This window comes from Etheostoma cragini, chromosome 15, assembly GCF_013103735.1.
Source record: "Etheostoma cragini isolate CJK2018 chromosome 15, CSU_Ecrag_1.0, whole genome shotgun sequence".
Lineage (NCBI taxonomy): Eukaryota > Metazoa > Chordata > Actinopteri > Perciformes > Percidae > Etheostoma > Etheostoma cragini.
Window position 1 is genome coordinate 19,912,703 of NC_048421.1, and position 12,694 is coordinate 19,925,396.

A 12,694-nucleotide genomic window follows, 5' to 3' on the forward strand; every position below is an offset into this window, starting at 1 on the left:
AAGCTTACTCTCTCATTGAAATCTCAAGCTGGATGCCTCTTTAAGGAACAACTGTGAGTCCAGAAGCTTTTTATTTGTCTGTTTGCAAAGTGATAAAGTTGAACCAATACAGACTAATTTGTTGGCAGGTGGGATCCATTTTGACAGTGCTCATCTTTTTATTGCATGACGTCTGCAGTTGCGCACTTCCGTGAAGTGCTCTGTTTCCCATAAAAGGTCAAAACGCTACTTTGGTCATTTATTCATGACTAAGCCATCTCTCTCGAAGGCGTGTCTGCATGGTGAAATTCCATCTGAATACCCGGGGCTATTTGGATATTTGTAGTGAATAAATATGAGGTTTCTGCAGGCCGGCCAGCAGTCATGCACCTGTTCTGTCCAACGCCACTGCTTTATTCATGACAGAATAAACACGGGCCCATGTGAAGGAAACACACAAGGTTTCATAGTTTGACTGAGGATGTGATTGTGAACTATAAGGCTGTAGTCCAGTAGTTTACAGTGGCAATACAAAGGTGATACACATCTCAGAATAAGGCCAGCCGCGTGACAGTTAACGGCCGTGGATCCCAGGCAGGCCATGTGATAGGCTATGGGCCTGTCCCATCATTTGCTATGAGAATTACATCAACATGGGTAGTGCTTTAAACCACCTCCTTTAAAATACAATACAATATTAAATACACCTAACTACATTTGTTACTGATTTGAATTGTTGTTGAGTAGTTGAAGGTCCTATTTTACTAAATGACCTCACGCGTGCCTCCCAGAATATTACATTTGTAAAACGAGGTTCACAGCATCACAAAAGATTTGGGTTTATCATAGAAGACAGCGCCGCGGCTGCCTCCCCCACCGCCGCCGCCGCTCCCTAACCTCCGCTCCCTCTCCCGCCCTCTCCTCTCTCTCGGTCCCGAGCTGCCCCTACACTTTTTTGCCGGAGAGAGCTACTAATCCCCTGCGTCCATGGTTTACTCTTAGCCCGTATTTAATTCCACTAAACCCCAGCTGCCGCCCTGGTTACTCACTGAAAACGACAGACTGTGAACAGCTCTGGTTATTAATAATTCACCAGCCCTCCGCTCCGCTCCGCTCCGCTCCGTTCCTCCGGCCGCGGCCGCATGCAGGACCCCGCACGGCACGTCCTCACTGCGCTGGTGCCTCCGTGCAGCCACGCTGTGTTTTCACTTCGACTTGTTTTTCTTACATTTTTGGGGGGGATTTGCTCGGTGTCTCACACATGCGTACGCACATTTCACCTCCTTGTTAACGCGTTTAGCCTGTAGGCAGTCCCGGCTGGCAGTGCCCACCAAGCCCCGCTGTAGTCTCTTCAACTCTTATTGTTGCGACATCCGCGCTGCCACATGGTGAGTTTGGTTGTAGACGCTGTTCTCTCCGCGACTTTCCCCGGACACTGAGGAACAGGTGGGGTAGGACCGAGCGAGGAGGAACGTTTTCATGTCAGAAAAGCCGGAGCATGCACAAGGGTGAAAGCGCGCGGTGGCGTCCCATCTGCAGGAGCAACAGCTGATCCGGTGAGCGCGTAAACAGAGAGTGCGAGCTACTTACTGTTGGTGCACGGCCACACTCCTGCTCTGTCACTCGGGCTCACACGGTGTCGGTGTCGCAGAGCGCGGAGACTCGGTGGACATAACGGAACCGGGACAAACTGGACAGAATACAGGCAAGCGCAGCCTCGAAGCCGACCATTTTCATGGAAATTTCACAAGTTGAAACCGAACATAAACACCTTGCATGAAGAAGTCGGGAAGCAGACGACTTGGATTACACAGCTCTGTCCTCCTTTGCCTTGACTGAGAGGAGTTGACTACAAATTACAAAAAAAAAAAATGTTTACCGGGCAACAGGCCGTGTATTAGGGCTCTTTTGCTTCCGGTATAAGGCCCAGCCGAACAAGAAGCCGAGTTTTCTCTCTCCCACACACTTTTTTTTTTTTGGAAGCCGAACTTTTGAGAGTGGAAAATGGGTCTTTGAGAGTGTTGGCACATTTCCCTACACCACAATGGTACGTGCTATGTAAACCAATATAATTTGCTCATTTATGCAGTCAGCTTTCAGATTCATTTTAGTTGTTCATAGATTTAATGATACACAGAAAGGATTTTAAAGTTTAGTGGGCTGATATACCCACAGCTTGTGTGTGTGTGTGTGTGTGTGTGTGTTACTGCTAGCCTACTTGTGTAGCTAATGGGTAACAGTCACCAAAGAGTATGCCAAGTCCTTCCACCTACTTGTATATGTTTCCTGTCACAGTCGGACTTATTATGCTGCAATAGTTATTTTTTTCAAATTAGAAGAGTTTGTCCTGCTGAAATGTATATTTAAAATGATGTTGCCATTAGGAAAAAAACCTAGTACGTCTTATTTTAATGGTTGCACAACATGGTGCCAAAATGTGTTTCCATCCTTCTGGCCAAATCAGTGCCCAGCCCTCTCAGTTCAGCGCCCGATGCCCACTGCCTTCTGCCGTTTTCTCCACAAGGAGAACACGACTCCCGTCACCGCGGTGGTCTCTGATGTGTGCCTGCCCGTGGACTATTAATAGCCACATATATGATACGTGCTATCGCATGTCATACAAACAGCTAATCAAGAGGCGTCGTACACTTTATTATAAAAGTTACATGGTGACATGTGAACAGCCCCCAGAGCCTGAATCCGACCTAAAGGCAAAGTTAAACAGAGTTTGGAAACTTGGCAATAAGAGAAAGGAACTTATTCTTTCCGCCAAAATTCAATTATGGGCCTATTTGATTTGTGCGTAATTGCGCACAGCGGTTTAGACCTGTTCCTTCATTACGCAGGTGATTTATTTGTGCAATTTAGAACCAATCCTGTGACATCACAAAGCATGCCACGGTGATCTGCTCGCGTTTAGCTTTCTCTTATTCAAAAACATTTGAGACTTTATATGTGGGTTCCTTATAATTTGAGCAGGCCAAGTATACTTTTTATATATATTTTTTTTCCGGTTATATCCCCATTTGCTCCAGACAGCATATTTGTTTAAATGTTGTTAAATGCTAAATGTATTCCCTGCGAGGTTGTGAAAACAAGCATTTGAATGCAGCACTTCTAGGTTTCAAAATGAGTAATAAGTCGTCTGTTTTATACAAAATTATGATATATAGCACATCCTTGACCCATAGATCTTTTTTTTGGCATGAAATGAGTCAAGTCAGGCAATAGTTAGGGGAACCTCCCACATACAACCTTGAAGCTGCTTAGATACCAGAAAGGGATCTTATTTGCACATGAATATGGAAGATTATTAGTATGAATAATTATTTGTTTACAAGCATCCTAGCTAACATGGCAGCTGCCCAAAACGCTCATCAGTAAATATGATACAGAATTCAGGACAGGCCTCACATGGGATTATCTCGACTTGTTATTATCCTACTTATAGCAGCAACTCACCTCTTTTTTACATTTTTTTAGGGAAGGATATATTGTGAAATTGTGCCAAATATTTCAGTTGCATGTTAATTTAGTCAGGACGCACTGGAGGCATCTGTCAATCAGTGTCAGCCCCCCCCCCCCCCCCCCCCCCCCCCCCCCCCCCCCCCCCCCCCCCCCCCATGTATGAAACTCAAATAAACACCTATACTCTACTCTCTGTAGAGACGATCTTTATCTGCCGTATGACAGGTTATTGATTTTCTCGAATGTGTTGGACAGCAAATAGGAAATGTGACCCATCATCATGAAACTGGAACCATGACATGTTTGGTCCCAAATTATAGTTTAGACTTTTACAATAAGTAATAATGGTCATGCAAAGTCTCCACTGCTCTCTCCTGCGCAGCATATGTGTGATGTACAGTATAGGAGCATAAGAAACAAATGCAGTAATCATGAAGTGCTGTGTAAATAGATGGGGTAATTGTATCTGTGTGTGTGTGTGTGTGTGTGTGTGTGTCTGTGTGATCTCCCTTGGCCCTCTTGGCTGTTGCTGCCAGTGATGTCATCCCTGACTGTATACAGAATATTATGCTATTATGTTTGCCCTGGCCTTGACATTTCCCTGGAAAAATAAATAAGGCTTCAAGCAGGCCGTGATCGCTTATGTGGCGTGTAAGCGTTTGCCATAGTCTGAAGATGGAAACTCTGATGTACGTTACAGCGGTGTAAATATTAGAGTAGTGAGCTCAGATGGGTTTGTCATGTTGATTGGTTGTTAAGTGGTTGTTAAGTGGTTGTAGCTGTTGTAGCGTTGATTAGCGGATTGGCTATCTAGGACACGTCGTGATATGATCTACTGTATGTTGCATAAAGTGAATCCAAAGAAAAAGTATCACTTTTGACAATCAAAAGAGTTGTGGGCCTGAATTGTTTACATGTATCTTTTTTTTAAAGCCAAGCTGCTAGTAAGGGCAGAAAAGGCTGACTTCAGGGGCACTCTAGTGAATTAGTTTTTTTCTAAATCAACAACAGTTAATTTCCAGGTTAATTGACACAACATCTGTCCGCTCTCTGTGTTTGGCTGTTCTCAAATTTTGTTTGCTTCGGGAAAAAACAAGCAGAACCTTTGAGCTAGCAAACTACACGTTGAAAAAGTTCTGCAGAAAAAATGATTCGTGCAACTAGACAGGCCTGCTTGGTTCTTTTGGGGAAGGATTGTAAAGATTTACAAGGAATATGTTTACTGCATTTCCTCTCTAACCGGGACGTTTTGGTATCGTTGGTGGGATTGCTGAAGACAACATACACACAGACATACACTGGTGAGAGTAAATGAGGTTTAACCATGTATCCAGCTAAGTTAAATAGCTCACATTGCTGTATTGTGTAAACAGTTAACTACATTTAATATTGTATGTGATGTTTTCTTTCGCAAATGTTCCACCAAAGCAAGTTCCTTCTTGAGCTAAGCGCCCCCAAGACAATGTGATTAGAACAACCCATTGTGTTTTTTTCTCCTGTCCTGGGATGTATGTGTAGACCTTACTGCGCAGCACTGTGGAGATAGGTCTGGCTATACCAGACTAGTATTGTATTTGCGTAAAGTTGTTCTACTTAAAAGAGAAAGGTTGAAAGGAGAATGGTCAAAATTGAAACAGCAGAAGTTGAGGTACAATCTCTTTCTGTAATTCCGATGAGCCAAACTTCACCAAAGCTGAATCCTTCAGTTCCCACAATGCAACTCAAAAGCATCATTCTTGAAATATTCCCTGCTTAACGAATGTCCTCACCTTTTAAACTCCACGGCCCAAGTTTGTAACATGCAGCTTTCTGAGAAATATTCAAACTCAACCCTAATTTAAAGGTCCCATGACATGGTGCTCTTTGGGCACTTTTATATAGATCCTAGTGGTCCCCTACTACTGTATCTGAAGTCTTCAAAAGTGTGTGTAAGTGTGTCCTAGACCAACTGCCACTTTGCTCGTTTGAAAGCCATGATGTCTCTCTCTCATGGGTGGTCCAAATTCTTTGGGCGGGAAAAGCAGAGAAAGAGGAGGTAACCTTGCCTCTTATGACCTCATAAGGGGCACGATTCCAGATCAACCCATCTGAGCTTTCATTTTCTCAAAGGCAGAGCAGGACACCCAGGACTTGGTTAACACATATCTCCATTTCTAGCCCCTGGGAGACCATAGGCAGGCTGGGGGAACTCACAATAATGTTAAAAAACATTTTCATGCCATGGGACCTTTAAGATAACCCTGATGACATCACCATGACATCACCAGGGTGATTTTCTCTGGCGTTAGAAAGACATTATGCCACTGTGTTCACGTGCAGAGTAGTACTCTCCATCATGAATAAACTGACCTTCATGAGTGTCTATAATTATTACGTTTTTAATCGTTATAAGCACAGCCAAAAACAAAGATAACCTCTTAATGATTTACTGGCCAACATAAACATAGAAGGTTATTAGCAGCTTATTACTCGTACAGTTTTTTTCCCCAGCCCTCTTCAGGGTGACGTTGAAACGTGAGTGAAATATTTTAGCATTGAAAAAAGACTCTCACAGGAACAAAGAGCTGTTTTTTCTGAGTGATCCCACTTCTAATGGGTCTTCTACTCTTGAAAAGATAAATGGTAATTTGAAATCAATAGTACTGTGATGAACTTGTTAGGGGAGAGCACTTTATGCAAGAGGAAAGCAGTGGGGGACCGTGACCGAGTCTTTAGGACTTGTCTGAGTAAAAAGAAAAACAATGGAGTGAGTAATCTCACCTGTTCCCATTGCAGTTTTGGAGTTTTCTTTGACTATATCTTGAAAGCAGACATATGAAGTATGAGGATAATTGGACTTCAGACCCCAGATCAGATTAGTTTGCCTTGGAAACAACACTGGCAAATTTGTGTCACTTGTCTTAATGAAACTACAACGCTCAGACTTTGGGATGTATATTTGGTGCGGCGTCTTATAAAGCTCCGGCTGATCACATTACACTCCTAACTCTGCCATCTCATTTCCAACCCTGCCTCAATTACTTTATCAAGACTTTAACCCTCACATTAATTGGTTTCACAAGATACACCAGACTGCACACCAGCTGTGTAACAGAGTAATTTGAATCTCTTTAATTTGGGAAGGTTTTGGTATCTTCTGCCTTCTGAGTTTAATTCAGAGAAGAAAAAAAACCACAACAACAACAATACATGTATTTTCTCTCTTCACTCTCGTCTTTAGGGCCTTAATGAGGATTTAGAGCCAATAGCATTATTCATTAAACAGAGCTTGCCAGCTATTTATCACTCTAACAATATTAGCATATTTGTTTAAATTTTCAACACTTTTTTTTTTTAGCATTGGTAACCAGGTTTAGCATTTTTAATAATCTGGCATCAAATGCATCGTACCAAATTGAATGCTGAAAAAGAACCAGTGGCAAGCCCCAGAAACATACTAAAAATCCTTTATAAACACACACACACACACACACACACACACACACACACACACACACACACACACACACACACACACACACACACACACACTCTCCTCTAATTACCGCCTCACCCGCTCCCTGTCTCGTTCCTCACCTCCTGAGATGCAGGTGTAAAATATCACATTTTTCCAGCATTTCTCCCTGAGGTGGCGCTGGCTTGGACTCACACAACGTAAATTTCCCCTTTCATATTCCCCCACACATTTTTTTCTACAAACAAGTTCCCCCTCCCATCCCTCCCTCTCTTTGATGTGCTTGCCACATCTGCACAGGTTTGTAAGCTTGTTACCAGGTGAAGAATGAGGATACAATTTAGACTGAATAAAGTGGGACTGGGTAGGATGTCAGTTTGTGTTTCGCAGTAGAAGATAAAAGTCTCTGATGCTCTAGAAAGTGTTTGAGCTCGCAGAGTCGACGCTGCGAGTGACTAGGAGGAGGCTGCCGTGGAATGATCTGACGATTGTTAATCAGTGATTGGGAGGATACCTGCCTCTCCTGGATTGTTGTGTATCCAGAAACATGGAAACCCAGGTGGTTTCTGTGCTGCTGTGTGCCTGTGTAGGATCAAGAGAATGAGAGAGACAGGGGAAGGTGGGCCATATGCATATGTGCTCTAATACATCCAATGCCTTGAGAACCCCCCTTTAGATCTGACTTATATATACAGAGCGCAGCTGAGGTACTGTTGACATTAAAATTCATGTTGACACTCATGCAATCAGTAGGCCTCTCCGCCTGCCCGTAAGAGTACATTGGTCAATCAACGGGTTTAACAACCTGCAACGCATTCTCAATGGGTTCATATAATATACTATGAAAACTCATGCACAACAATTCCTATGATATACTAAAATATGACGGCAATTGCACACTGTCATGTTTGTGACGGGCTCCGTGGCAGTTAAGTTATACGTCCTTTACAGTTAAATTTAGCCGAGAAAACATTACAATGGACAGGGTACAGGGCACCGTCACTTTGGTGACCAGTCCCCTTAAGTTGCAGCCTACTCCAGGGAAACAAACACCCGTTTCCTGGGTGAAAGTCGTGTGCTTTCCCCTTAACTTCTTCTGGGTCATGAACTCCGCTCCCCTGCTTAAAAGCCCTGTGTAATAAGTCCCACCCATCCGACCTACTCCCTATGGAGATATTTGCGGTTTTATACTGTCAGTGTGGTGCACACAGTAAATATATGGACTACATATGAATGTCAGTGCAGTACTTTTTATGGCTGTTATTTTTTTTTTTATTTTTTTTTTTACAAATGGTGGAGAACAGCCTGCAACCCGCTGTGCTTAGAACAGCGCTCTTTTGCTTTTTTTTCCATGCTTATTTTTATGGCTGTGATTTCCAAAATATCACAACCATATTCAGAAACTGTGCCTTTAAACGAGCCATCAGGACTTCTGTATAGTTATACTATAATATATCTAGATAGCAAGTTCCACTACAGTTCCTTACAGTCATTCCCTGGCTGCAATGACGGTACAGGGAGAGTACAAATACAGAAGACCAATCAGAGCAGGCTGGGCTCAGTAGGGGGGGGGGGGCTTAAAGAGACAAGGGATAAAACGGAGCGTTTCAGACAGAGGGTGAACATTCAGACAGCTTGAGAAAATATTGTTTTTTAGAAAGCCAAAATACAAGTATAAACCTGAAAACAAGCATAATATGTCGTCTTTAAATTACTTTTCAACCCGTGGCTGAATAACAGGTGAAAAAACATTGTTCTAATTCCCCCCCCCTCCCAAAGGTTTGTGTTGGGAACACTATGTGACTGGATCACAGAGTAACATACACAGTTCGGAGTTGGCTAATGGGGCTAGTTTGTACTCGCACACATGAGATTTAAATCTTTTCAGCACACTCGCCGTAAGAAAGCACCATGGCCAATTTCCCAAATCACTGAACAATCTCTTTAATACATCACACACACATGGCATGAAGACATGAACTGTGACATTGACCAAGAAAACAAATGTTCTTTGGCCTGGGCTATGAAATTTCCTCATCCTTTCTTCCACTTTGTTTGCAGTCATAAAGACATTGTCTGCGCTCTCCATTGATACAATCTGACAACCATTTCAGTGTTGTGTTACACTCCGTCTCGGTAACCTAAAAAGTCAACATCCCAGACATCAAATGACTCTTAGAGCTTTTTAAGTGTTAATTACAACAAGGCTCTACTCCTTTTTTTCTTGCTCTAGGCTGGCCATATGGATTGGGCATATGCTGAATACATATGTATAGAAAAACACGTATATATAATTGATACCATGCTCTATAAAAAGTCCCAGAGAGGGGGGGAAAGGGGCCAGTGCTGTAGGGAGCTACATCAAACAATCAGTCTCAAACAAATGAGAGAAAGATACGGACAGAGATATACTTCATTCCTATTAACAAACCCACTTTTTCATCCGTTCATTATTATTGTTTCAGCTTGAACTCCATTTTCTGTGCAGCGCAAAATCATTTTTCAACTTTAAACGACTCAAACCTGTCAGAAAAGAGGCAACTCCAACTACCAGCGTGTCTTGTTCTGTGCTACTCTGTGATTATCAACAGAGTAAAATATATCCTTCAGCTGGACTGGGCAGTTTAAGAGCTTAACAGAAAGCCCAGGAAGCTTGACAGGGGCACCATTTAGTGGGACAAATGGTTTCAAATGTTTTTCCTCCGGTGTTTCCCCACATATTAATGATGACAGGCCAGAGGTTGGATGCTGAGGCTTAACGCCATGACGAGTGTTTTCTTACTTGAACTAAAAAAAATTTAAAAAATAATAAAAAAAAGGCGAGTGAACGCTTCACGTGGCCCTCGTTAAACTTATTGCAAGGAAGAGAGGCAACGCTAAACAAACTAACGTTAATCTTATGTTAATCAATCCGTCTGCTCGACCTTTCGCCGCAGAGATGGAGTGAAATCACACACACAGATGCCTTTCCTGTGTTACAGTAAAAGGGAAAAGGCTCGGGCTGGAACCTCTCATTCTGAAGGATATGAATAGCCTGTGTCTCCAGCCGCAGCTTGGTTAGCCCAAGTCTGGGACTTATTATAGTGCTGTTTTTTTATGCATGTGCCTGCGCATGTATTTCTCCAACCAAGTGCAGTCCTGTGTCACCATGTGCATATCGGTGTGCATATGTAAATGCTTAAGTAGCCTAATGTCTGTTTGAATCCCCTGAAAGATTGTTTACATCACATGCCAGTTTAAATAGTATAACTTTACATTTTGTAGCTGGCTACGAGCAATGTTTCTTCCTGTTTTGGGTCGGTGTTTGTTTCTGCTTAAGGCGTGTTAAGAGACGAGAACGTAAAGTTCTGGAAAATAGGATTATTTCTTCTCCTCTCTCCAGCAACTTAAACTGAAAGCTCCTGGTTCTTAAACTTCATTCCCCCAACCCAGAGTTATTTTTATGAACATAGTAATTTTTAGCCCCTGTCTAACAGGTTTAGTTGATATCCAAAACAGACATTCAAATTTAGCCTGGCGAAAAAAACAATTTGTTTTGGACCAGTTTGGACTAAAAAAGTATTAGCCACGAGCCAGCTAACCAGGCAGAAGTCCCGTCCCTGATCCAGATCCTCAGTCTGTGGTTCCCTCGCCTCCATGTTGCCTGGCCTGGCCAGGCTGCCTCAACTGACAGCAGAGCTGCAATGGATGCTCATTCAGAGCCCAGGTCTCTCTGGTGCGTCCCACGGCATACAAATGAACTGCGCTGAACAGAAACAAACACTTAGAATAAATACTTTAGCGGCATCTCTCAGGGAATTCAATGCAGGGCCAGGAGTGTGGCCGAGGGATGTCTTCTCATGTGTATATGTTGGCCAGCGTATGGCCTTCGTATGTTTCCGTGTGTATGACTGTGTGAATGATTTGTGCTGAATCAGTGCGCGCAGACAGAAAAGTGACCATGCAGGTGAAACAGCAGGGACAGGAAATGCCATTGTGTTGCAGTATTGTGTGCGGGTACGGCAGCTAAACACTTTGCTCCCCATTCACGTGGTGGTGACTGGCAGGGCCGGGCCTCGGGCCTGCACAGCATATGGGTTCAGGCAGGCAGGACACACCGTGAACTCTGTGTGTGTGTGTGTGTGTGGAATGTAAAGATGAAAGTTTATCAAGCTGTTATCTAGTGGTGGGACTTGAGGATGATTAATATTTAGGTCATTATCAGAATATTTACACCCAGCTTTCTTGTGTTTTTTAAATTCCCTGAAGAGAAAGACAGTGTCAACTAATGAATAAATGACTGTTGTGTTACATTTCAGGCAACCGAAACCTTTCTGTTGAACGAAGAACCCTCCAGAGGTCCTGGGATGCCTGAATGCTTTGTAGTATCAGATTCATACAGGGTATGCATCTCTTATTATTATTATTTCATTGTTTTTATTTTTAATTTTTGTCATGTGTTGTGTTAACTGTGTTACTTGAGTCATCACTCATTACTATGACTGACAGTGTGTTTTCATGCTCTTGGTAATTGCACCACAATCATAATGTCATTCACAGCTCCCTCTACTCAGCTGCAAACCATTACAATCATTATTTCCACACGCACATTTAAGAAGAAAAAAAGGGGCCTTGCAACTTCAACCGAAGCGCCCTCCCCTCATGGGAGGGAAAATTATGACGATAATGTGCAGTGTGCCTCGTTGTATAAAAAGTGCAAAAAGGAATACAAAGTTAAAGAAAAAGGAGCAGGTTTAAAAAAAAAAGAAAAGACAAATTTACCACGTAGAGTAATGGAATGGTAATTAAAACAAAAGGAATTGGCTGTGGGGAGGGTGGGAGGACAGTGTGTGTGTGTGTGTGGGGGGGGGGGGGGGGGGGGGGGGGGGGGGGGGGGGGGGCATTGGATGACAAAAACAAAGGTGATTGTTAATGAGGTGGGAGCCAGTTTTTCTAGGCTACAGCCTGTTTCCCAGAGTTAAGACTTACGCCAAGTCTTACACAGAATCTGGGTTGCTACAGTGTATCGTGTGTCTCGGGGTACAGAAATGAACCATTATGACTGTAATTGAGTAGCACGGCTGCTAGAGGGGAGAGTTTTGGAGAGGGGGAGGAGCGTCGCTGGGGCTGTATTGGATTCCAGGGGCAGCGAGTTCAAGAACATCCACAGGAGGGTGTCCACCTCCAGCTTCTCACCAGGAGGTCTGCTGTTGGGGGCTTAGTTTTCTTTATCACGGCTCTCCCGCTTTCTCTCTTTATTTCTGCGTGTGTGCTCTTGGCTTACATGTGAGGGTTTCCAAGGAAGAAAGTGCAATCGCTTTCAAAAAAAGGATAGTAAAACTGAATGCAGATATGAATTTGACACCCTGTACTGGAAGTGGTAAAGAGTAAGATGTTGCAGCGCCTTTGTTCAGTTCTTTAAGTGCCGAGCTGTTTGGATTGTGAAGCCTTACAATAAAGAGATGTCTGCTTGTGTGTAGTTGTAGTGTGGGTGTGAGTTATGAGCAGAGTCTTTGTCAGAATGTTTAAATGGGAAAGGATTTGAGAGGCCAGTAAGCATTCAGGATCATAACAAGAACCAACTAAATTTTATCAAGCAATTTATGTATTTAATTCAATACATACAAACGGACAGTATAATCCCAAACATTATAGAAAGTAGAACGATATCACACAATAAGGACCACGAGGGACATTAGATAATACATTTATATACAAAAACATAGTGTGTGTATACATATATATATATACTAGTGTTTTTACAGATGAGTACAATACTACACAATGTTGCTTGCAGTGTTCCAAAGGTAAACA

General features: G+C 43.0%; 1 protein-coding gene across 5 annotated transcripts in view; it reads left to right on the forward strand.

Moving 5' to 3' along the window:
- Nucleotides 1-952: 952 nt before the first annotated feature.
- The window catches only part of nfixb (nuclear factor I/Xb), a 154,232-nt gene continuing 142,490 nt past the window's right edge, over nucleotides 953-12,694 (forward strand). Inside the window, exons 1-2 of one of the 5 annotated variants that reach the window (XM_034893670.1) lie at nucleotides 953-2,026; nucleotides 11,200-11,283. In XM_034893670.1, coding sequence (XP_034749561.1) covers nucleotides 2,024-2,026; nucleotides 11,200-11,283 — 87 coding nt within the window. In that variant the 5' untranslated portion in view covers nucleotides 953-2,023. The remainder of the gene's footprint in view (nucleotides 2,027-11,199; nucleotides 11,284-12,694) is intronic. The other 4 variants (XM_034893672.1, XM_034893674.1, XM_034893691.1 and 1 more) reach the window with 4 other exon arrangements.